General features: G+C 42.8%; 1 protein-coding gene across 1 annotated transcript; it reads left to right on the top strand.

Annotated features, from left to right (window-relative positions):
• Positions 1-329: 329 nt before the first annotated feature.
• LOC120434847 lies at positions 330-26917 on the top strand. The gene is made up of 12 exons (XM_039603315.1): positions 330-451; positions 1329-1676; positions 4861-5193; positions 5290-5388; positions 5907-6227; positions 7549-7866; positions 8202-8525; positions 10288-10623; positions 22258-22602; positions 23895-24221; positions 26348-26659; positions 26738-26917. The coding sequence occupies exons 1-12, from the start codon at positions 415-417 to the stop codon at positions 26797-26799; spliced, it is 3162 nt and encodes a 1053-aa protein (XP_039459249.1). The 5' UTR covers positions 330-414; the 3' UTR covers positions 26800-26917.
• The last annotated feature ends 45 nt before the right edge of the window (positions 26918-26962 follow it).

Raw genomic sequence — 26962 nt, 5'->3', positions numbered from 1 at the left:
GAAGAGTCCAGCATTTGGGTCTGATTCCTACCTACATCATGACATTAACACTGGTTTCCATGTCCAGATAGATTTCACATACTGTTAAACTTCACATATTTCCCTGATATATGTATGATGTATAATGGTGCATTGCTACACACATTCATATTTGAGTGTTGTTGATTTCAGAGAGACTGCTTTTTATTTTTATTTCCTCATTGCTGTGCACTAAGGCCTGTTGTTTTATAACCGACTTCAATGTAAAACTTGGAGTCAGATGCTGTTGAACCTGTTTTCTGGAAGAGACTTGAAGAAACCAAAAGCAAACTCGCATTTATGTGTCAGTATTTGGAGATAAATGTCTCACTGATTCTTATCCATCCGTGTCCGTTAATACTACCAGCTGGATTTTTTTTTTTTTTTTAAAGGGGGATGAAGATGCTGCTGGAGTTGCTGCTCCTCATCAACAGTAAGATACACACTTTAAATACTGTTTGAATGCTGATTGTGTGTAAAACTTATGGAACGAGTAACTCGAATAGTGAAGAAAGAAGCTTTGTTTGTAAAAATATGAAAGACTCTAGTCAAAGATTGTGCTTTTCTATCATTGAGATGCTGAAGAACATCCTAAAATGGTTTTACACTAAATCCCTTTGTTTGTACGGTGGTTCAGTCCTCGTCTTACAAACAGGCGTTCATCGCAGTCACCGTACAAGTCTGTAGGTACTGAGAGCCATGGATGAACATTTCTGACATACTTCTGCAGGAGTGCCAACTACTCACTGTGTGTGTGTGTGTGTGTGTGTGTGTGTGTGTGTATACATGGTGTAGACCTGTTTAAACTGATTGTACTACAGTGGTTATCCTCAGGCAGAAGGAGTGGCTGAGCAGCATGCAGTTTATTCATATTGAGTGTGATGTACAAGAAGGTATGGTGTTGTGTGTTTTGTGTAACAGGAACAGGAAAACATTACAGTATAAAAAATGAAGATAAAGGCTGAATTGACAGCTGTTCCACTGCTGTCACATTAAGGACCTGCATCAGAATAATTTTTGTAATGTTGCTCTACTGGAACAGCAGTTATTAAACTTGTCACAAGATGGCGCTCCAACAGAGACACAACACAATATTCACGGTCACATTAAGTGGTGAAGGAAACACTTGTATGCACAATAAATGTATCTACTACATCTGTGTCAAACTAGCTTAGTATTGTGCAGTCAAGAATCAATGTTTCAGTATTCAAACACCTGGCTTGGGTTTCTTAAATTAATTTGTCACCTGAGGTATCTTAGACAAACACACAGCATGCAGTTAATTTCTATGTCTGTTTATGTGTCCTCAGTTTCCCAGTATGCCCTGGCTGTGGTGGTGGAGGTGAATGAGGGGGAAAGATCTGTCCTGCTGCCCTGTCAGTACTCAGGTATTACACCTGAGGACCCCACAATGATGTGGACTCGCAATGATCTTGATCCCAACTCTGTCCACCTACAGCGAGATGGAAGAGATGACCTTAGAGGGCAAAACCAGCGCTACAGCAGGCGCACATCGATGAGGCGTGATGCTCTGAACACTTTAGACTTCAGCCTCACTCTGAGAAAACCACAACTGACCGACAGCGGCAACTACACCTGCTCCATCAGTTTTGGAAGAGAAGAGCTGAGACTGACAGTTATACAGCTACAGGTCAAAGGTCAGCAACAAACACCAACACCTGCTCTTTATACAGATCAGGAGTCAGTACTGTGGACACATCAGAGGTTAAACAGGTTAGATTGATTTGGTTTAAAGTTGTCATTGTTGTGTTTAAATTTGTCTTAAACACAACAATGACATGCAGTTTAATTTATCTTAAACTGCATGTTTAGATATTTTTCTGTTTCTACCGTACATGTATGATGGTGGAGGAGGTTTAGCTATTAGTGTTTAACTGCAGGCACATTCTATATAAGATTCTGGTTTCCTTATTTGATAAGGTTTACTTCCTGCCATTTATGGGCTCACCTGCACTGGTATATGAGAGACCGTTAAAGGGGCTAAACTGTTTACAGGCGGGGTGAGATGACTCTTTTATGACCAGAGATGGGATTAAAATGGTTATAACCGGGAAGTTACACACACGCACACACGCACACACACAGTCTCTTTAACTTTTATGACACACCATATGGGTTTTACATTGGGGTTGTGAGTTGACTGAATAAAGGATGCAAGGAGACACTGGTTCTTTGGTGTTGTCTGGGATCAGGTGAGATTCCAGATAACTGATCCGACCGGCTTCTCTTGCAAGTTAAAACCCATCGATCTCTGATTGTCTTGCTTCGTTCATGGGGATAAGTCTCTGAAACAGTGAAGCCTGTGAGCGCAGACCTAACAAAGAGTGTTTTGGCAATTCTGTTATAAACGAAGACCAACATTTTAGATCTAAGCTCCATGGAAACCACAACTAAGGGTGGGTTTAAAAAAATTGATTTTCCAATTAAAAACGATTTTAGTTTGAATAAAGCGATATTGATTCATTAAATTCTGAATTGATTTTTAAACATAAATGTATTTTCCCAGGAACACCTGAATCTCAGGTTAAAGGTCACAAAACTATTTTAACAACCACCAAACAGCTAAAACACCAAATGAGAGCAGGTACATTGATTCCACACAAACACCTAAACACAAAGCACAGACCATTTCACTCGACAGCACATACACAGACACGCCATCAGGACTAAAAGGTGAGATCTCACTGATTCTGAAGCTGCAGGTTTTGTCACTCTCTGACCAAAATTTACTGAACCAGCAGCAAAAGTAGATCAAAACTAAGCTCCACATTTGATAAACATCGTCTTTAATTCCCTCTTACTTTTGCTGTTTTACTTCCACCACAACAGAATCACACTTCCTGGATGGCTCTCTCTGTCAGTCACTTCATGGTTTTCTCTCATTTTTGTTCTACTGCAAAATATTCTGAGGTAATATAAAAAGCTAGGCTAGAAAAAGGTTTTTCTGTGTTTTATTTTTACTTACTTTGACTCAAAGGCATCTGCTGTGATGCTCTGAAGTCTCACAAGTGTCAGCTTTGTTTTTATATATAGATATAAAAAATATGGAAATGTACTGATAAATGATCAGAATTATAATATTTCTCACTGTCTGAGTCAAAATTGAACTGAATCGAGGATCAAATCAAATCAAGACCTTATGAATCAGAATCGAAACGATTATAGAAATCGATACCAATCCCTAGCCACAACAGCAGAGTGGACTGATTCTTATATAGCGCTTTTCTACTCTCCCGGAGTACTCAAAGCACTTTATACAACATGCCTCATTCACCCATTCAAACAAGCACTTCTAAACTCAAATGCAAAGTAGACTACATTCACACACATTCATACTCTGATGAAAGGGCAACTTGGGGTTAGTATCTTGCTCAAGGATATTTGGCATTCAGACTGGGGAAGCCAAGGATCGAACCACCAACCTTCCGATCAGTAGATGATGTGCTCTACCACCTGAGCCACACGTTTTTTTTTTATATTCACAAATGACTCAGACTATGAGTACAGCTTCTCCATAAATGCATTTAAGAATCAGTCAAAGGATTTTTGTCCAGTGTTTGTAATCTTGCTGTATTTGATTCTTGACTTATATGTAAAATCTCTTTGACGTTCCTTTAAAAGAAAATTTCTAAATTGTTATAGTCTCCTGTACGTAAATGCATAAAAGTATCCATGCATTTGTGTCATTGTGATGGATTACTGCAATGTCTAGTTTACAAGCTTAGAAAAATAAGCTTATTTATGCCTCTAAGTGATACAAAATGCTGCAGCCAGGCTCCTAATGCATTGTAGCAAGCAACCTTGAAGCACTTTATTTATCTGCTTTACAGTTGATTTTATAATTAGATACAAAATTCTCATCCAGTGAAACTCCAGCTTACGAAGGCTCTTAACGGCAGTATTTCTGCCCATTGTACAGCAAAATGCCCGCATAATGAAATCCGCTGGCAGAGACCAGAACTCCCACAATGCCTTCCGAATCATGTGATAACCCCTTGGCTTTTGTACTTGCGTTTTGCTGTTCCACGTGAAAGACGTATTGTTGTTGCAGTGCGTTTTCCTGTGCTTCTCATATGCAACATGAGAAGCAATATGTTCATTCATAATGGGGCCGAAAAAACTTTCTGCAAGTGATTCGAGTGAAAAGAAGAAGCGTAAGGTGCCCTCGATGGAAACAAAAGAGAAATTATTGATAAATATGAGCAAGGTCCTCCTCCACCAAGAACTTTGTCTTCAGCCAGCATCGCCGCACTCAAAAGGCGATGGAAAAAGGTGCTTCGATTTTGACTTACGAAAGACGCTCTGGAACGAATTTATTTCATAAGTCGAGGTTCCACTGTACTTACATATAGACCACTAGATGGGCTAGATAAATTTTGTGCTTTGTATGTACATCTGATTGCTCTGTGGACTTTTTTCAGTAACACTTTCTTTTAAAAGCTTTTCTTCCCTTATTCCAACGTTTTTTGCGATATCCTGCTGTCATCAAATTCAAAATGAGATTTCTGATCAGTCAAAAAATAAACAAACAGCAAAAAAAGAAAACATAGTTTAAAATACATTACATTTAAATTATAAAAACTTTTATAAGTGTCTAATATAAAGGTTTTGTGTGCATTAAACAACGTTTCCATGGCATCAAGGATTTTTTAATGCTGGAAATGGTCAAACAATGATTAAATTGTTAACGTTAAAGAACCAGTTTAGTTTTCAATGGAAAAAAAGAGGCCAGATGATGATGTATTACCACAGAGACATAGATTAGCAACACTAATGCTCATATCCCAGATGACTATTTCATATGATTTATTGTCCTTTCAGACCAGCAGGTGGAGATGAAGGTGAATGAAGGCTTAGAGTTTGTCATCCTGCCCTGCAAAACAAAACCTTACCTGCCTGAGGACACCACAGTGGAGTGGACTCGCTCTGACCCAGAACTCATGATGGTCCATGTGTATGCAAATGAAGGCGACCAACTTATTGACCAGGACGGCCTTTACAGAGACCGAACAACAGTGAACGAAGACCTGCTGAGAACTGGAGACCTCAGTCTGACCCTGAAAAAACCCACAGAGAGAGACAGTGGAGGATACATCTGCACCATCTACAGGGACAAAGACATCCTGAGACAGAAAGTAGAGCTGCAGGTCAAAGGTCAGAGATGTAGATAAAGGTCAGTGGTGCTGTAGATGTTGTCATAATATTATTATGATGTTTTAATATTATGGTCTATTATTGTTTTCTACACAGAGCCATTCCCATCTTGGGCCATAGCTCTCCCAATTCTTCTGGTTCTTCTTGTGGTTTCTGGAGGTCTTTTATTTCATTTCCGGCACTATTTCATGTCAGGTGAGTGTCTCCTACTACACTACCCATAATGCCACAACATGACTTTACTAAACAGTGTGTGTGCTTCACTGCATTGATCTGACACAGAGGCTGCATGTGTACAAGCTGTTCTTCTTCTGTGGTGGTAAACAGCAGGCTGACATGGAAACATGTGCTGACAGTAAATGTTGCAGCAGCTTCAGTAAATGTTCCTCCTTGAGTTGTGCTCAGTCATGTGGTGGAGAGCTTCAGATGTTCAGAGCAGACACATGAGATCTTCATGGTTTCTGTGCTGATGTGTGTGAGACATGGCCGACTGTGGAGGCTCAGTCTGTCTGTTCTTCTGCTCTTCATCCAACATGTCTGCAGCACTTTACAGGACGCTGCAGACTAGTTACCAAAGAACGAGTCAGGAACACATCAGGAACAAACTGAGACACAATCTGACTGAGACTAGAAGACAAGGAGGGGACAGGGAGGTCATGTGACCATCACAGCTGCTGCTGATGTCATCATGTTGTGCTTTGTTGTCCTCTCAGTTTACCAGGTGGTGGTGGATTCAGGGGTGGAGTCTGTCCAGTTGCCCTGCAAAGGCATACTTCACCTCCCCAAAGATGCTAAAGTGGAGTGGATGGACAACAATGACAAGATAGTCCACGTGTATATGAATGGCTCTGACGAACCTGAACAACAGGATGAGTTTTACACAGATCGAACGAAGATGAATGAAGACCTGTTGAAAACTGGAGACTTCAGCCTGACCTTGAAATACCCCACAGTCACAAACAGCTACACCTGCACCGTCTACAGCAGGGAGGGAAAGATTCTGCTGAAGAAACAAGTGGTGCTCACTGTTATAGGTCAGTGCTGTAGATACAGGTCAGAGGTCACTGTAAACGCTCAGAGAATATGAACTGGGTTCACATCATCACATAATCCATGAGACTTTCATGAGTTTCTCATAATGTTGGTTTAGCATTTAGCTAGCACACTGCTAAAGTCAGTTCAAATATATCTATTTTGTTAGCACTCACATTTCAGTGAAAATAACTACATACATGCTTTTTACCAGAACCATTAAACTTTCCCCATAAACACACATGGAAATATCACAAATCTGGGTCATGAAACAAGGAGGGGAGGTCCTGTTATCATCACTGCTTGTCATGTTCAAAGTTTTCAGGACTTTAGGAAAAAATATGTCACTTTAAAACATTAAATTTGCTTCAGCAGTTGAAATTACAAGTTTACAGCGCTGGACCTTTGTGTGAACCATTGGTCTGCTTCACAGAAAGGACAACCTTGAAACGGGCTCTACAATAACAAACAAAAACAATAATAAAAGATTATTATCTTCTCCGAGCACCAAATGTGGCAGTCTGCTGTGAATCCTCCTCATTCAGTCCGACCTTGCCTGGTGTCTGCTCCTTCAAGACAGAAAAGAAAAACATCTCCCTGGCTAGCCTTGATTACTTTTCCGCACTATAAGACCCACTGAAAATCCTTTAATTTTCTCAAAAATCGACAGTGCACCTCGTAATAATATTATATTATATATGCATTATAATAAAAGTTACCGTGAGGGTTCTGAATTGGAAACAAATGCAATCACATGGCAGGATGCAGTAAACGGGCCAAACTTCAGCCAGGAGAACAACTGAGATAATCCATCCTCATAATGAGGTTAGTCATTAATTTGCTGCAACAACATGGGAATAGAGCAGCTGTGAGAGAATTCAGCATTAATGAATCAATGGTACAGAAGTGGAGGAAGCAAGCAGAATGGATTGAGTAAAGTTTGATATCTAACTGTTTGGTTTCACTTAATGCACCTTATGACTCAGAAAATACGGCATTTAATATTATCCTAGATCCTAAAATCCAGTTCAGGAAATCTTGTTTGGACATTCTGACCCAGAGACTATTCTAACCTTTATCATGTGTATGTAAGCACTCTGCTTCTTCTTTCAATATTTCAAATCCAGACAGTAGTGCTGGATGAAGCTCTCAACCCTCAAACATGGAGGGCCAAAATGTTCATGAGCTCATTTGCATTGTGTATATATTAAAATAATAAAACAGCTTTATTTAATAGTTTTATAAACAATGTAATAATCTTTCAACCCTAACATGCTGCTGTTGCTGTCTATTCCACTTACACATGCTGTGTTTTCTTCTCAGTCCCCCAGGTGGTGGTGGATTCAGGGGTGGAGTCTGTCCTGTTGGACTGTACAACCACACTTAAGTTACGTGAAGGTGCTACAGTGGAGTGGAGAGACGCTTACAGGAAGGTCCATGTGTATCAGGATGGCTCTAGTAAGCCAGAGAAACAGGATCAGGTTTACAGAGGCCGAACAGAGATGAATAAAGATGCGCTGAGGACTGGAGACCTCAGTCTGACCCTGAGATACCCCACAGTCACAAACTCTTACACCTGCACCCTCTATGACAGGGATGGAGACATCCTGCTGAAGAAACTAGTGGTGCTCAATGTCAGAGGTCAGTGCTGTAGATACAGGTCAAAGGTCACTGTAAAAGCTCACAGAAGATGAACTGTGAGAGTCCACATCATCCATGAGACTTTCATGAGGTTTTCATAATATTGATTCAGCATTTAGCTAGCGCACTGTGAAGGCTAAGTCAGTTCAAATATATCTATTTTGTTAGCACTCACATCTCAGTCAGGATAACTACAACTTTTTCCAGAACCATGAACGTTAACACAAATGGAAATATCACTAATCTGAGTCATGAAACAAGGAGGGGAGGTCCTGTTACCATCAATGCTGCTGTTCCTCTCTGTACCATTTATAAATGCTTCTTTTTTCCCTCAGTCCACCAGGTGGCGGTGGATTCAGGGGTTGTGTCTGTCCAACTGCCCTGTGAAACCACACTTGAGTTGCCTCATGATGCTAAAGTGGAGTGGAGAGACATTTACAAGAAGGCCCATGTGTATGAGGATGGCTCTGATAAACCAGATAAACAAGATCAGGATTACAGAGGCCGGACAGAGGTGAATGAAGACCTGCTGACAACTGGAGACCTCAGTCTGACCCTGCACTACCCCACAGAGAGAGACACACAAGTCTACACCTGCACCGTCTACAGCAAAGAGGGAAAAATCCTGTTCAAGAAAGCAGTTAATCTGAAAGTCAATGGTCAGTGATTTAAATGATTCTTTTTGTTCACACACTGTGTTCTGTGTGTGTGTGTGTGTGTGTGTGTGTGTGTGTGTGTGTCCTACAGTAGTCTACTACCTTATACAGGTTGTGTGCCTCCTTTAACCCTACAACAGGCAAGGGCTTAGAGTATTTTAAGGCCTATTTATTCTGAGTGGAATCGGGCAGTAGCTGCATCTGAGTAGATGCTAGTGTAGGACAACATTCTTCGTAAAACTGCTGGAAACCCATCTGGACCCGGGGCTTTAAAGAAGGTGTAAAGATGGTGTAAAGCCTGAGAGTGGGGTGCTGTGAATGGCAAGCATCACAAAGACGGAAATCACTCATGTACTGTTAAAAGAATATCTTTAGACTGCCAGATCCTTTGACTCACTGCTATACTGTCATTTTCTGGATTAAATAGCAGATTTAAGTTTTCTCTTATTACAAGAAAAGAAGGTATGAAAAAAGGAGGGTCATCAACATTTGGTCCATGTGTACTAGCAGTACTCAGATCCAAAATTTGAATACATGAATATAAATTTACCATCTGGATCTGTAATAGTGTTGCTAACAGTGAAGATGTATTTTTTTTTTTTTTTGTTAATCATGTGTCTTTGTTTTGAATAGTAACAGAACACTGTGGAGAAATAAGTGTGTGCATTGTGTTGCTGGGTTGTTGTTTGTACTCTCAGTTTAATTTTCTGCCTTCTTCATGCGTCCTTCCACTTTATCTTCTTCTGTGTTAAGTATTTCCATTCTACTGTTTTCTGTTTTATTTTGGTAACCTTTGTCTGTGGTTATTGTTCAGTTGTACTTTCCCAGTTATGTTTCCTGACTAGTTCCAGATGTGTTCCCTGGTGTTTCCTGTCTAATTACTTATGTATGTTTATAACCTCACCTCTTTTCTTGGCCTTTGTCATCTCCTTCCTCTGTGCTCTTCATCAGCTTCTCCTGTTGATCATCACATTTTTATATTTTGGTTTCCCTGCTTTGCAAACATTTAAACTTTCTGTATTCCTTTGACTTACTGCATTAAGTCTCCTGTTCTGTGTTTGAGTCCAATACAGAAGCTTTTCGTGTTTGTTTGTATTATGCTGTAAATTAGACATATAGCATTTTCTAGTTAGATGTAGTAGAAAGTGGCTGAGAAGTGTATATAGCTGTGGTTTGTTGATGGGGGAAAAGTAGTATCAGGTCATACATGCATATTGAAAGGAAGACAATCACAGAGTTAAAGGTGAGTTGTAGAAGCTCTGAGAGAGGTCACAGGGTGATGGCAGAAAACGATGCTCACAGTTCTGTATTAGAGACAACAGTTAAACAGTAAAATGAGGCCAAATCTCACTTTAATCGTCCTATTAGAGGGGTCATGTGACTTCAGGGCTTCCTATTGGCTGATTCAAAGACAGGAAGACTGAAAAAATGTGAAATATAGATCATGTAGATGTTAGGTTTTCTCTGTTTTCTTTGTATTATTTTTGGGTCTTCACCTTGCAGGATGACACACCTTGAGGCAAATGTTGTTCTGATATGATGCATTATAAGTAAAGTTAAATAGAATTGATATAAAACTGCATTGATCCAGTTTCTGTGGCCAAATTAACTTAAAATAATCGCATTGATTGAGTGACTGAGCATTGAATTGAAAGATTTCAGTCCCCTGTTCCTTTCTCCTCTGATCTTTCTTTCAGCTTTTTTCTACAACCATGAAAACCTGCTGCTGTCTGTACAGCTCATGTTCTGTTTCTTGTCCTTTCAGTCTGTCAGGTGGAGGTGGAGGAGGGGGAGGAGTCTGTTTGTCTGCCATTTAAAACTACACAAAACCTGCCTGAAGATGTTGTAGTTGCATGGCAATCTGATGAAATGATGGTCCACCTGTATGAGAACGGCTCTGACAAGCTTGAAGAACAGGACCAGGTTTACAGAGACCGAACGAAGTTGAATAAGGACCTGCTGAAAACTGGAGACGTCAGTCTGATCCTGAAACACCCCACAGATGATGACAATGGAGAATACAGCTGTGAAGTCAGCAACAGGGATGATAACCGCACAAACAGAATTTGGAGACACAAAATTGTGCTGCTCAAAGTCAAAGGTTTGTGTGTGTGTGTGTGTGTGTGTGTGTGTGTGTGTGTGTGTGTGTGTGTGTGTGTGTGTGTGTGTGTGTGGTGGGGGGGAGGGGAGGCTTTTTTCAGACTTAAAATATGGTTTTAGTGTCAGGGTTACAATTAGGTTATGATTAGGTATTAGGAAGTTTCCTTGTGTAGTCATGCTGGGTTTGTATTGATCGTCTTATCCACATAATAATTTATCCATAGAGTTCAGAGCTTCATCCCGTTTATGTTTGTTTGCTTGTTTTTTTTAATATAAAATGCAAACAACAAGGTGGGCAGTCCAAGCACTCCTACAATCAATAAAAATTTAATTAGAATAAAATTAAAATTATCTTAAAAGATTTCCTACCATAATCAGGTGAGCAGCACCTCCAAGGACAGGATTTCACCTCCAGAACTTTAGGTTTTTTTTTAGTGTTTTCTGTTTTATTTGTGTTTATTAGTGATTTTTAGAGCTCATGCAGCTGTTAGTATTCACAGCAAATATCCAACTCATAGTCAAACTCATGTGATGGAAGATCTGTTTTACCTGTGTTACGAGTTCAAAGTATTGGAGATGGATACAAGAGGAAACCACAATAACAACACTGGTCCGGCCGGGTGAAGTCAAACGATGATTTTTAATGAACACACGTGTGGGAGATGAACACTGTACGCAGACAGCATCAGATCTCAAAATGGTGGAGCATTGCTCAAACTCTTATAGCCTCTAGTGGCCCCCACCTAGTCATAAAAGCCTAAACATTCACATTCTTTCTCTCACACGGCGCCTAAGCTATGACCTTGGCTCCCTGTTTATCTGCTCCTGCTGAGATGGGGCAGAAAACCTCTCTGGTATATTCTGCTCTATTCTAATCAGACAAATAAGATCATGACTCTCTGAAAACAGTATTTCTTATAACTCAGCAGTATAATGGATCATAAAACAATATCATTCATTCACAATAAATCAGCAGTCTAATGTAATGCAAATCAGTTTATCAAATGTAATAGTTATCACCTTCTTCTGATTCAGGAGAATAATGCAAACTAAACCTACATAATATTTCACAATCTCTAATTGTGGGGCGATTGTGGCTCAAGAGTTGGGAGTTCGCCTTGTAATCGGAAGGTTACCGGTTCGAGCCCCGGCTCGGACAGTCTTGGTCGTCGTGTCCTTGGGCAAAACACTTCACCCGTTGCCTACTGGTGGTGGTCAGAGGGCCCGGTGGCGCCAGTGTCTGGCAGCCTCGCCTCTGTCAGTGCGCCCCAGGGTGGCTGTGGCTACAATGTAGCTGCCATCACCTGTGTGTGAATGGGTGGATGACTGGATATGTAAAGTGCTTTGGGGTCCTTAGGGACTAGAAAGCGCTATATAAATACAGACCATTTACCATTAGGGATATAATAATGGCATAAGGTAATATTATAATCCCACACCTGTCAGTACCTTTATTAACCATATAGTCTTGGCTAATCCTTTTATTAATAAAACTTTAGAAAACATATAGATACAAAAAAGCACAGACCTCCCTACTCTCCCTGCACAAAATTACTTTAAAAAATCTTAAAAACACAATTACAGGATATCATTACTAGCTCCGATCCTTCTCTCTGTACCTTAATCCTTCACATGTGGATGATATTTTTACATTTCCCCAACTCACCCTCTGCTGACCGTCAGGCTCTCCTAGGTGAATCTAAAAAGCTGCACACATTAGGCTGTTAATATAGATGTAGATGCTATAGGTGACATTTCATTACAGTTTGGTCGCCCAAAAGCCCTAAAGGCAGTTAAGCCTTAGATTTACACTTTTATAACCTTCTAGTTCCCTCCTTCCTGTGGCTGCACACACCTACACGGCTCCACAGCTTAGGTCTTCCAACGATTATATATGTCTATACATATACATATATACAATACCGAAATAATACCTACTATTAGGTGTTAGGTATTATCAGTCAGCTGAATGAAAAACACTGTGATCCTATGAGCTGCTATCAGGGCTGCTCCATTCTCAGGATTCTCATCTGGATGATTGAAGCAGGTTATTGATGAAGTCAGCAAACAGCTTTCAAAATGGCTCTTTTTCCAGGGGAACTCCCTGAAATGTAAATCTCATGGAAATGAAGAAGAAGTCCAAGTTTAAGAAAGTTTGGCTAAGCAGAGGGTGAGGGAGGGTGGAGGGAGAGTTGGGTTTGGTGGACAGGTAAAGCTGGGTGTTGTCGGCATAACATTGGAACTGAATATTATATTTACTGAAAATGTGTCCAAGTGGGAGGAGGTAAATAAAGAAAAGGAGGGGCCCAAGGACAGATCCCTGAAGCACCCCGATAGAGGCTGTAGAAGCTGAGAAAGATGAAGTTAGAGATGGTGTCAAAGGCTGCACTCAAATCAAGGAGAATAAGGACGGAGAGGAGACAGCTGTCATAAGAAGGTAATTTGTTTTTTTTATAAGAGCAGTTTTGGTGCTATGAGAAGGACGAAAACCAGACTGGAACTGTTCGTAATGGTTATTGTTGGTAAGGTGTAGATGAACTTGTAAAGAAACTATTTTTTCAGTCATTTTTGAGAGAAATGGTAGATTGGAGACGGGACAAAAGTTATTAAAGGTGTTGGGATCTACACCTGTTTTTTTCAGTATTGGGGTGATAGCAGCAACTTTGAAAGAGGCAGGAACAGTTCCAGAGGTGAGTGAAGAATGGATAATGGCAGATATTAGGGGAAGGAGAGAGGGTAGACAGGCCTTGACTAGGACTGTAGGAAGGTGGTCAATGGAAGGGCTTTGATTTGCAGATGAGATCAGAGATATCAGTGACAGAGGGAAGTTGGAAGGCAGAAAGGCAACGTAATGGGGGTGGAGTTAAGAAGGAGGAGCTACATGGATCATCAGGAGCCAGGTCTTGGTGTATTTTATTTTTCATTTTTTCAGTGAAGAATAGCATTAGAGAATCATGGAAATTAGACGAGTAGAGATGATCGGGTAGAAAGTCAGGCAGCCTGGGAAAAGAGTTTAATGGTGGAGTAATAGGCAGATTTAGTTTGGCTAATACACTCCTTATAAAACAGAACATGATTATTAAACATTTCCTTATGAATAATAAGGCCAGTTTCCTTATGAAGGTGCTCAAGTCGTCTGCTTTTAGCTTTCAAAAGTCAGAGTTCAGAAGTGTAACAACATGCTGAGTTAGAAAAGGATACAGGTCTAGTTTTTAGTGGAGCGAGAGAGTTCAAAATAATACTAAGGGTATGATTATAATAAGAGACCAGATCATCTGGAGTAGACAGGTTGCTGAGAGAGAGACAACTAGAAAAAGCAGAAGAAAGGATATCAAGATTTGTTTTCTTGATATTCCAGAAAGAAATGGAGCAGGGGTTCTTGATTATGGAGAAGGTCATTTGGACATTAAAGGAGAGAAGCAGATAATCAAAGATTGGTAGCTCGTCGGCTGTGCAGTTTGAAGGTGTAAGGCCGGTACAGCAGACTCGGTCCAAAGTATGGCCCTTGGTGTGAATAGGGAGTTTTCTGTGTTGTTTAAAACTAAAGCTACCAAGGCAGGATAAAAGGTCTTTGGTAAGAGGATGGCCGGAGTAATCCACATGAGGACTTCAAAGAGGTCCGCTTGAAATTTGCCCAGTAACAAAAAGGGAAACACCGGCGTCTGCACAGCCCCTCGCGCTCACCGTCTGATTACATTTACATCACTGTGACCCACGAGGACCCTCAGAAATGAAGAGTTTGTGTCCACTGACATGTCAGTGATTTTAATTTGAAATGCACACAGGAAATAATGTGTTTCCGTAAAGAATGCTGTGCAGTAAATTTAAGAGATCAGGGCCAAAACAGACTGATGGATTATTTTGACACCTCTGTTTGATTCTTCTATCAAACAGAAGAAAAAAAGTTCTCTTCAGCAGGTGAGGTCAGAGGTTAAAGGTCAGCGAGTGGAAGAGAAAACACAGCTCAGGTGAATGAAGTAAAGGTCTTCCTCATTGTGATGACCTTTGATATGCTACCTGTTATTTTCACTCATTAATGTGTGAAAGCAGCATCTAGCAGCAGCTTTTAAGGTGGACTGTTTTCTTGCACGTTACTTAATGCAGGAGGTGACGATAGCCACGATTTCTGGATGGGAGTGGAAAGGTGTGCAGGTGATCTACAGCTAATGTGCTGATTGATGAGCAGCCTGTTCATGGTGATGATGAGAAACAGATTTGATTCAAAGCACAAATGAGTGAAAAAGGAGCAGCAGCCATGATAGAGCGAGTCATCTGCTGACAGAAATAGTGGAGTGAAGGATTTTTGCAGCGTTTCTCTGTGAAAACAGCGAGTTGATTCAGATCAATGAGAGGAGGATGAAGGAGAAGCAGCATGTTTCTGATAGAAGGATCACTGCTGTGCTACAAATTGGTGCACTCGGCGGCCTCCTCAAAATTGGTTTTCTGTTCTGGTAAACTCCTGATGCAACTTCAAGGACTCTGGCTTCACCCACAGCTGCTCCTCCTCCCCTTTATATCGGAAGGTGTTCAGTTTGAACTCTATGTGAGCCTTTCCAGGCGTCATTATCATCTCTGACTCGATTGTAGCATAATTAGCTAATCCACGAGCTGCCTCTACTTAAACACGATGATCCACTACATGCTGTTGAATTCATTCACCTGGTCTCTAGAGCAGACAGATGTGTTATTTCTGTGTCGCCCATCTCTCGATGCTGCTGTGAGCCAAACAGCAGCAGCAGAGATGTTGAGAAGCCCTAAAGTCAAGATTTCTCTCCTTGGATGTCTCTGCTTGTCATGAAGGAGCTTTTTTTTACTGTTCTGTCCTTATTGTGCGTCCTTTTGTCCATTTTGACAGACAGCTGACAGCTTCAATAAATATCAGACACAGAAGTAAAGTTCAAGACTTTTACTTCATCTTCAATCCAATTATCAACTTCTTCTTTGTAAAACTAAAAATGTCTTTTCATTGACTTATAAACATGTTTTAATCCTGAGCACAGAATCAAAATAACAAACATGATGATAATAATGTTTAGTGTGCATGTAATACTGCATGCACACCAAATGTAATACCAGCAGCTCAGTAGTAATCACAGTGTAACAAACCTCTGTGATAAAGAAGAAATCAATGAACTTATAACAGTCATTATATCGTTAATGAGAAGAATTAAAGCAGAAGACCCTTAAGTCCTGCAGAAATACACACAGCTAACTTCCTGTTTCACTTTATTCCACTTATTCAGTCTGATGTTCTCCGACCTGTGTCTCTTGTTTAGTGTCTTAAATGCTGCCAGTGCCTCTCTTGGCTTTAACCAACCTTTCTCTTTATTTCTGCGGGCAGACCTTTTGGAGCCTGAGTGGAGGATCCAAATGCAGACACAGGAGAACAGGACTTGAACGTAAACAAAAATAAATAAACAAAATAACAAAATGCTGGGTCAAAGACCCATCCCCTGACAGGTTTTTAAGGACTTTAACTGATGCATCAACCTTTGAAAATGGAAAGAATTCAGTCAGATTCATGGCTGCATCAAAGTGTCACATGTAGTTCTCCCACATCAGCTGGATTATATCTATAGCAGCAAACAGCAGCTGAAACTAACCAACAAAATAAACAATCTGGAGCACTCAGTCCAAACACAAGGTCATAAGAGTAAATACAAATAACAATACTAAACTAAACTGGGGAAAATGAATGCATGAGGAGACACAGGGAGAATCACACACAGCTATGAGGGATGCAAGATTTTTATTTGTCATTCACGGACAGGACCAACAGTCAATGGACATTCTTGTGCAGAGCTTTCCAGGTCAAGTCACACTTTTTTACAATATAAAGACAGAGTAGCTAAAAAAAGAAAGATAGAAATACAGTAAGGAGTGGAGCAATCACATTATTTGCTATATACAAAACAAAAATGTACAGACAGTGCTTAGTGCTGCTTAGTGCTGAAATCCAGTATTAATTCCTTGGTCTTGTCTCTGTTGCGAATGAGTTCCCGACACTGAGCACAGGCCTTCCCAAAGTGTGTGGACTGAATAGACTAACCAAAGCCATCAGCAGACATGAGAAGGTTCTGGAAGGACTCTCCTGAACCCCTGGCTCACAAGGCGTGATGCTTGAGCGGTTCTCCAGAACCCATAGGCGATGTGGCGTAATGCTGATCCCGCTCTCCAGAACACCCAGCAGAGACGGGGAACGGCTGGTGCGGTTCTCCTGAAACCCTAGGAGGAACAGACAGTTGGTGCGTTTTTCCAGAACCCCCAGCGGACCCAAGGAAGTGCTGATGTGGTTCTCCTGAATCCCCAGCAGGAACAGACACAGAGCCAGCAGGTGTGGAGACCTCTGGCTTGAGGCAGAGCTAAGTGTAGCTGCACAGACTGCACGCAGCCAGCTCAGGAGCAGTGGCTGGGGTTTTCAATGCCAACATTCTGTCCGGGCTTTGTTAGCAAAATGCAGTCCTCTGCTGGCTGAATGAGCTCACCAGAGGTTCCAGCAGAGGATCAAAGTGGATGAATGTGTGGCCGATCTATTGACTGAGCTGGAAACAGAGCTGATGCCTGAGCTGATGGTGGTATTTGTTGTAATGGTAGATAAGCAGGTAACTGAACTAATTCTCTTAAGCCTCTAGAACATGAGAAATACTGCTGGACGGGCTCACTTGAATAAAAGACATACAGACATGAAATACATGAAGGGCAAAAGAGTCTTAAACATAGATGTCCCTTGTGTCTTCTCCTCTAAGGAACAATAAACTATAGGTAAATGGCCTGTATTTGTATAGCACTTCACTGAGGCCCAAAGGATCCCAAAGCACTTCACACTACATTCTGTCATCCACCCATTCACACACAATACTTGTGATGACAAGCTACATTGTAGCCACAGCTGCCCTGGGGCACACTGTCTTGTCCAAGGACACAAAAACTGAGACTGTCTGAGCCGGTGCTCGAACCGTTACAGCTGTGATTGTTGATTTTCTGTTGAATAGAGTTTTTCAAATCCAGCTGTAGGCCTGTGTTTGTCAGCTCATTAACAGCTGTTTATTTAGAGATACGTGGTCCTCACAGGACAGCCACTACAAACATATGATTTTATAGAATATGATGCATTACTGCAGATTCAACACAATATAAAGGATTTGAAATGAGCTCAGCCTTAAACATGTGCAGCAGTAATATTGATCCACAGGGGCGGTCATAACCTGTTTGGTGCCCTGGGCGAACATTGCCTCTGCCGCCCTCTGTTCATTTCTTCAGTTCAGTTTTTGTTTTTGTTGTAGGGCTGTCAATGTTAATGTGTTAACGGCATCATCATAATTAAAATGATTAACATTTTTGACACAATCAACCGATCTGGCGGGCAGAATGGACAAACTTTGGGCATTCTGCCCAAAATGTGCTGAGAAAGACATTTCAGAGATTTTGAGTCATTCTGCGCTCCAGATGGATTAATTGCGTTAAACTTTTTCATTGCATTAATCACGATGACGATGTTAACATTGACAGCCCTAGTTTGTTGGCTTGTTTTTATTTTGTGAGCTAGTTATTAGATGCCGCTCCAGCCAGCCAGAGAATCCCTTGCTGCTCTGCACCTCTCCTCACTGTGTGGCAAGCAACATGCGCACCTCTCAAACAGGGGGTGCCTTTACTCCCCATAAATGGGCAATCAAAAACCAATCGATGCCTATGCAATCCCCAAAATGCGCTGGCATGATGTCGGGGCAGCATGGGTGTGAGCAACTTTTTTTTTGCCGATGTCATGATGCCACCCTGGGCAACCGCCCTAATCGCCCATATCAAAAAAACACTGTTGATCCATAATGGCCTGTATTTATATAGCGCTTTCTAGTCCCTAAGGACCCCAAAGCGCTTTACATATCCAGTCATTCACCCATTCACACACACATTCACACACAGGTGATGGCAAGCTACGTTGTAGCCACAGCCACCCTGGGGCGCACTGACAGAGGCGAGGCTGCCGGACACTGGCGCCACCGGGCCCTCTGACCACCACCAGTAGGCAACGGGTGAAGTGTCTTGCCCAAGGACACAACGACCGAGACTGTCCGAGCCGGGGATCGAACTGGTAACCTTCCGATTACAAGGCGAACTCCCAACTCTTGAGCCACGATCGCCCCTGATGGGAACATTTTTCTGCACAATAAATACTTTTACCTTTCAGACTTTATGTACAATTTGCCAGTACTGCACTTTTGTGTGTAGTGAGGTGTTTTCATGGTTGTTACAGCCGGTACAGTTGTGACCTAACCGTAGCAAAAACCCTTGCTAGTCCTTGCTGTCATAGTTTTCCGCACACCCTGGTTACACAATTAAACTCTTCAATGTCAAAAAGCAGAGCATCTCTAGAAGTCCACTGGTCTAGTTGTCCTTTGTGAACACTTCAAATAACTTCTTCACTGATATAAGGACTCAGTGTGAACTTATGCCCACGTAACTGCGCAGGAGGAATGTGTAATGTAATGTAATGTGTATGTGTTAGTCCCAGTAGGGAAATTACTCCTCTGCATTTAACCCATTCACCCAGTGAAGCAGTGGGCAGCCACCAATGCAGCACCTGGGGAGCAGTGTGTAGAGACGGTACCTTGCTGAGGGGTACCTCAGGGTAGCCATTTGGTGGAGTTCTCCTGACCTTCTGATCATGGGTCAACCGCTCTACCTACTGAGCTATCCCGGCCCCAACATACGTGTAGTGGGAGGGATCCCAGGGGCTATGTTGTCTGGGGGCTTTTGCCCCCTGGTAGGGTCTCCCATGGCAAATTGGTCCTCCCTCAAAACGCTATGTCCAGATGAACAGAATCAACTTTTGGAGATTCAGAAGACCCTTATGAAGACAACATTGAGGGAACAGTTTACCCTGCCCGGGATAGGGTTACCTGGAGCCAGGCCCGGGGAGGGTGCTCTAGGGTGAGTGTCTGGTGGCCAGGCCTTAGTCCATGGGGCCCGGCCTGGCACAGCCCGAACAGGAGACATGGGCCCATCCTCCCGCAGGCCCACCACCCGCAGGAGGCGCCATAGGGGTCGGCGGGCTGGGGTGTGTATTTTAATATCCCCTCGGCTTACTGCTGGTACATTGGGGTTTTTCCCGGTGGACGAGAGGGTTTGTTCCCTGCGCCTTAGGGTCGGGGAACGGGTCCTGACTATCATCTGTGCTAATGCGCCAAGTGGCAGTTCAGAGTACCCAGCCTTCTTAGAGTCCCTGGGGGCTGGTCCATCGTGGTGAAGAGGGAGCTGAGTGTAAAAGCGAAGCTCTCAATTTACCGGTCGATCTATGTCCCTATCCTCACCTATGGCCACGAGCTGTGGGTAGTGACCGAAAGAACGAGATTGCGGATACAAGCGGAAGAAATGAGCTTCCTCGAAGGGTGGCTGGCCTCTCCCTTAGAGATAGGGTGAGAGGTTCGGCCATCCGGAAGGGGCTCAGAGTAGAGCCGCTGCTCCTCCACATTGAAATGAGCCAGTTGAGGTGGTTCGGGCATCTGACAAGGATGCCTCCTGGGCGCCTCCTGGGTGAGGTGTTCTGGGCATGTCCCTGGGGCAGACCCAGGACACGCTGGAGAGATTATATCTCTCGGCTGGCCTGGGAACGCCTTGGTGTTCTCCCGGATTAGCTGGAGGAGGTGGCTGGGGAGAGGGAGGTCTGGGCTTCTCTGCTTAGGCTGCTGCACCCACGACCCGGCCTCGGATAAAGCGGATGAAGATGGATGGATGGATGGATGGATGGATGGATGGATGGATGGATGGAACCCATAATGTGGTGGTGCACCATCTTGCTGGAAAAACTCAGGGAACGTGCCAGCTTTAGTGCATAAAGAGGGAAACACATCATCATGTAGCAATTTCAAATATCCAGTGGCCTTGAGGTTTCCATTGATGAAGAATGGTCTCACTATCGTTGTACCCCATATACCACACCAAACCATCAGTTTTGTTGTTACAACAGTCTTGGAGGGATCCATCCAATGTGGGTTAGTGTCAGACCAATAGCGGTGGTTTTGTTTGTTAACTTCACCATTCACATAAAAGTTTGCCTCATCACTGAACAAAATCTTCTGCGTGAACTGAAGGTCCTGTTCCAATTTTTGTTTTGCCCATTCTGCAAATTCTGTGCGCCGATCTGGGTCATCCTCGTTGAGATGCTGCAGTAGCTGGAGTTTGTAAGGGTGCCATTTGTGAGTAGCTAATATCCGCCGAAGGGATGTTCAACTAACGCCACTCTCCAGTGACATGCGGCGAGTGCTACGCTGTGGGCTCTTGCTGAATGAAGCTAGGACAGCCACTGATGTTTTTTCATTAGGGACAGTTTTCTTGCGTCCACATTTTGGCAAATCCAACACTGAACCAGTTTCACAAAACTTAGTAAGCAGTTTGCTAACTGTAGCATGGGAGATGGGTGGTCTCGTAGGGTGTCTTGCATTGAAATCTGCTGCAATGACCCGGTTACTGCGTTCACCAGATATCAACACGATTTCGATCTGCTCCTCACGTGTTAACCTCTTCGACATGTCAATGGCTGTGAACAAAGAGAAACTTGTAAATAACTCATGAAAGAATAAAGTTAAGTTGAAATCAAGCACACCATTTTTTTTCTTGTGACATTACCAATAAGTTTGATGTGTCACATGACCCTCTTCCTATTGAAGAAAATAACAGTTTTATCCAAGATTTCCGACTTCTAAATGGCCACCATGGTCACCACCCATCTTGAGGAGTTTGCCCCCTCACATATACTAATGTGCCACAAACAGGACTAATATTACCAACCATTCCCATGTTATTACGGTGTATCCATATAAATGGCCCACACTGTACAACAAGAGGGATGATGCACCCCCTGTTTGATCCCAAGCAGCACATCACACCATGAGTTCAAAATAGTAAGTGATTTATTTACAGGAATGGAACAAAATGGAATTCACAGGAGACAATCAGAGTTCGGGGTGGACCCACACAAAAAAAATAAACAAAAGGAGACTAACTCACGGGAGTAACTGCATGCCTAACCCCCCAAAAACATAAACAAATGACAATCGCTTACCTCCCTGACTAATAAAACACAAGAAAACTATGGCCAACTGAAAAGGCAATCCACTTCTACTTCCTCCTGGATTCAAAAAACCACACAGGTTTTGTGAATCCACGGGGGTGGATGATATACTCCGCTCCAGGTCATCATCAAATCCGGGCACACCATCTTTGGGATCCACCACACGGGATGGCATTTCAGAACCCTAGGCCACAATGGCAGCTGTAACAATAATATTTTATTGTGCTTTTACTACAGGAACGCTTCTATCAAATCCTTCCAAATGTTGTCAAACTGAGCTGTGTGATGAAGTGAGTGTGACAGAAACACTCAGACTGTGTTTCTCTGTTTCATCAAGTCAAATCTGGTCCTCAGAGACTGAATAAAGTCCTGTCCCACTAACAGCAGCTCCAACAGTCTGTTCACTGCTTTCTTCCTGTCAGTCTTCATCTTTCTGCTGCGTCTCCTCTTCACACTGACCACTTTCTATCTAACAGTGAGCTCCCAGTGAAGCAGCAGCATTCAGCCTGTTAGAGTCAACACAAATGTCTCCATCCAAGCTCATGTTGTGCTTTGTTGTCCTCTCAGTCCCCCTGGTGGAGGTGGAGTCAGGGGTGGAGTATGTCCGTCTGCTATGCCACACCACACTTCACCTGCCTGAAGATGCCAAAGTGGAGTGGACGGACAATTACACAGATGCTGAGATCAGCAACAGGAAGGTCCATGTGTATGAGAACGGCTCTGACCAGCCTGAAGAACAGGACCAGGTTTACAAAGACCGAACGAAGATGAATGAAGACCTGCTGACAACTGGAGACCTCAGTCTGACCCTGAAATACCCCACAGGTGGAGACAGCAGGACCTACACCTGCACCGTCTACAGCGTGGAGGGAAACATCCTGCGGAAGAGACAAGTGGAGCTGAAAGTCGGAGGTCAGTGCTGTAGATAAAGCTCAAAGTTTAGAGGTCATGTATTCTCTAAAAGTGTTTAACTAAATATATATTTAAATTAAAGTAATATAAATTCTTTGATGTTTTCATCTAAAAGTCAAGGTCCTCATCAGAAAGAGTCTGACAGAAGCTCCTCCCTCTATACCCCAGTAGACTTCAATTAGACTGCTCCAGAATCCTGAGAGTTCACACAGAAAACTTTACAAATAGCCAAATAAAGCTACAAACTATTGTAAAGGCTTCAAGATTACAAAGAGCTATTTCAAAGTACATACAAGTCATTACAAAGTGAACATGTATGTTTTCCATAGTCCATGTGCAGAGTAACAGATTTAAAACCCTAGTGGAAGTGGGCCCCAAAAGGATCAGTGACCCACTATTGATCATGTGCCTCATCATCATCATTGTCTATGATTGTACTAGAGTGTACGCCTCCTTTATTGTGAAATTCCTCACCATGGTAACTGAACACATCAGCTGGTCTGCAGCAGGTTATGTTCAGAGTTTGAGGCTCAAATTGGCTCAAAGTGTCCCATTTTCACTGATTGTTTCCCGACGACATGCTTCAAGTGTGATATGGATCCTCTGCTGAAGGAATCTGCTTTCTATCCACAACCTGTTGATCCGTATCTGACTAACAGCAGCGCAGGAAGCCCTGCAGTTATAGAGAAACTGTCTGAGTCGCATTGTTGCTGCAATTTACCTGCAACTGCTGATGAAGAAAAAGTCTCAATGTGTTTGTGTTTGGTCCTAATCTGCTGCCAAGTCTGTTTGACACTGCTGGATTTCCAGCTGATAGATGACAGATTAGAAACTGATCAGTCTATTGATCACACAATATTCCATCAATAGAATTGATTTGACTTTGATTTGTGTAACAAAGTGATTTCCACGTCTCCTTCATGATGTGACAGTGTCAGAGCTGAATGCACTTGTAGAGTATCATGTTTTTATGGCTCACATTTAAAGTGTTCCAGCTCTAATGTACAGCTGTCATATTAGAAATAGAAGCAGCTCTGATTTTAGTGCTCAAATAAATCTATGAAGTGATGAATTCACACATGAACAGTTGTCTGCAGCGTTCCTCTCGGCCTTATTTGCAGCTCCACTCTTGTTTTTGCTCTAATAATTATTTCTCTCCATGAGCTGTTTCTCTGCCTGAAGGAGGCGCCACTCCATCGCTTCATTTAGTGCAGAACAAGAGTCACATGATGCTGCTCTGTCAACACCAATCACACTTTGTACAGCTCATGTTGTGTTTGTTGTCCTCTCAGTCTGTCAGGTGGAGGTGGAGGAGGGGGCGGAGTCTGTCCAGCTGCCCTTCAAAACCACAAAAAACCTGCCTGAAGATGCTGATGTGGAGTGGAGAGACAGTTCAAACAGGAAGGTTCACGTATATGAGAACGCCTCTGACCGTCCTGCAAAACAGAACCAGTTTTACAGAGGTCGAACAAAGAGGAATGAAGACCTGCTGAGAACTCGAGACCTCACTCTGACCCTGAAATACCCCACAGATGGCGACAACTCCACCTACACCTGCACCGTCTACAACAAGGAGGGAAACATCCTGCTGAAGAAACAAGTGAAACTGAAAGTCGCAGGTCAGTGCTGTACATACAGGTCAAATGTAAGAGGTCATGTAGGAGCTTATTCTCTAAAAACTTTTAGTTTGAATTTTTTTTCAGTTTATTTAAAGGATATAAATTCTTTGCTGTTTTGATCTAAAAGCCAAAAATGTCAGGCGGTGCAACTGTGTGTTTAAATGAACAGACTAAGAAGACCATTAAAAATGATCCTAACTTCAAAATAAAAGCCTCCGGCATGATTTGAGTTTGGATGAAATGAAGAGTTTTGTTAGTTTAGTCCAAATTAGTGTAAATGTATAAATATCAATAGTTTTAAAGCTGCTGAGATCATTCAAACACTTTGATCCAGTCATTTGGATGTTGTCACATGTCAGGGTGGAGCAGCCATAAATTAGAGGCTTTTATTGTGAAATGAAAATGATGAGTTGATGATACAGAGGAGCCCATGGGGTGTTTGTGGCTGGATGCAAAGGTTTGTAGCTCTCCTTGTAAAGAGAAACAGCTTGAAGCTACAGAGGAGCGTCTGCAGAAGAAGACAGGGGAAAGAGGAAGAAGCTGAGGCCGCTGGAGAAAAGACTTTCACCAGTTGACAGTCGAGCTGTGTGGATCTGCAGTCATCGATGTAGAGGATAAAGAGCAGGACCGAGAGCAAACATCCCTGGGGGAGCCAGTGGAAGTGGAACGGAGCCCGGAAAGAGAATTGTTTACCAGAACTTTCTGAGTCCTGTTGGTCAAAAAGGTGAGGGCCACAGGACGAAGATCATTCAGAGACTTTGGGTTTTTTCTTTTGGGAATGTGGATGACTGTGGAGTGTTTCCACATCTGGGCAATGGTGTGACTGCCAACTGAGTTTTGAAATAGAGTCCGGAAGACACTTCCTAGTTGCCCTGCACAGTGCCTCAGAAATCCGACTGCTGATGTTGTCATGATTTCCTCTCAATGGTCCTTCTGATGGCTCTCACCAAGTCCTCAGTCCTGAAGGTGAGTGCAGAGCTGCCAGGTTTGAGTGAGGATCTGGACTTCTCAAGCTGGGCCATGTTTTCCGTCTCAAACCTGGTGTAGAAAGCGTTGAGGTCGTCAGGGAGGGAGGGGGGTTCCTCTGTCCACTGCTTGATGTTTTTGGTGACCTTTTTAATCTTCTTGATGATGTAAGCAGGGGCCAGCAGGATGGTGTGGTGGTCTGCTGAGCCGAGAGGGGGTAAGGGTAGGGCTTTAAATGCATCAGGTACAGAGCCATAGCATTTATCCAGAGTCTTCCCCTGACGTGTGCTGCATGAAACATACTGTTGGTATCCTTTAAGCAACTTGTCAGGGGAACAGTGGTTGAAATCAGCTAGGATGAACTTAATGTGCAGCCTGCAGTCATCGTCACTGTTTAACCACGATTTCGTGAATGCCAGAATGGAGGCAGTTCTGTACGCAGGTGGTTGGCGCAGGCTTGCAGCTCATCTAGATTGGTGTGGAGAGACCGCACATTAGCAAGGATAATGGACGGGAGCGCTTGATGTTTGTGTGTCTCCCTCTTGAGTCTGTGTGTCTGTCTCTCACTCTTCTTTAATCCCCTCCTGGTTACCTTGTTATTGTGAGTTTTTGCCTCAGACAGTCAGTCTGTCCAAAAATCACAAAAATGAGGAAAAGGAAAGGAATACAAAAAAACCAAGTGACAGCAAAAAACAACAATGAAGAGAGCATTAAAGTTAGAAAAAGAACGCAAAACTGCTCAGCTGGCTGGCAGGTTGACCGCAGTAGCAGCGACCTGGAACTGAAACCCGATGTCAGAGTGTCAGAGCTGAATGCACTTGTAGAGTATCATGTTTTTATGGCTCACATTTAAAGTGTTCCAGCTCTAATGTACAGCTGTCATATTAGAAATAGAAGCAGCTCTGATTTTAGTGCTCAAATAAATCTATGAAGTGATGAATTCACACATGAACAGTTGTCTGCAGCGTTCCTCTCGGCCTTATTTGCAGCTCCACTCTTGTTTTTGCTCTAATAATTATTTCTCTCCATGAGCTGTTTCTCTGCCTGAAGGAGGCGCCACTCCATCGCTTCATTTAGTGCAGAACAAGAGTCACATGATGCTGCTCTGTCAACACCAATCACACTTTGTACAGCTCATGTTGTGTTTGTTGTCCTCTCAGTCTGTCAGGTGGAGGTGGAGGAGGGGGCGGAGTCTGTCCAGCTGCCCTTCAAAACCACAGAAAACCTGCCCGGAGACGCTGAAATGGAGTGGAGAGACAGTTCAAACAAGAAGGTTTGCGTGTATCAGAACGGCTCCTACCATCCAACAAAACAGAAGGATTACAGAGACCGAACGAAGATGAATGAAGACCCTCTAAAAACTGGAGACCTCAGTCTGACCCTGAAACACCCCACAGAGAGAGACAGTGGAGGATACATCTGTGAAGTCTCAAAGAACGGACGGATACGATACAAAACAGTACAGCTCAGAGGTTTGTTTGATTATTTCTGTGTGTGTGTGTGTGCATGTGTATAAGTGTGTGTCTGACTGTCTTGTGTCTTCTCTGCAGTTCAGATCCAGGATCAAACAGGGGACATCACGATACCTCTTATGGCTCATCAATTCGTTTGATCTGTGTGTTCTTTGATTATTGATCAGTGATGTCAGAGTGGAGTCAGTGTGATGTTGTTGTTGTGTGTTTGAGACTTTTAGTGTCCATGAAGGTCTCTGCTGCCGTAGATCCTCTGAACTGTGACAGAGGTCTCACTCTGGAGGAAACTCTCAGCACTTTCCA

Source organism: Oreochromis aureus, linkage group 3, assembly GCF_013358895.1.
Source record: "Oreochromis aureus strain Israel breed Guangdong linkage group 3, ZZ_aureus, whole genome shotgun sequence".
In the NCBI taxonomy this organism is placed as follows: domain Eukaryota; kingdom Metazoa; phylum Chordata; class Actinopteri; order Cichliformes; family Cichlidae; genus Oreochromis; species Oreochromis aureus.
The sequence above is the reverse complement of the archived record's forward strand: the minus strand, read 5'-3'. Positions and strand labels throughout refer to the sequence as shown.

Coding starts and splice junctions, on each gene's coding strand:
- LOC120434847 (XM_039603315.1), top strand. CDS start 415: ATGAAGATGCTGCTGGAGTTGCTGCTCCTCATCAACA. Junction 8,526..10,287: donor AGTTAATCTGAAAGTCAATG/GTCAGTGATTTA, acceptor TTGTCCTTTCAG/TCTGTCAGGTGGAGGTGGAG. Junction 10,624..22,257: donor TGTGCTGCTCAAAGTCAAAG/GTTTGTGTGTGT, acceptor TTGTCCTCTCAG/TCCCCCTGGTGGAGGTGGAG.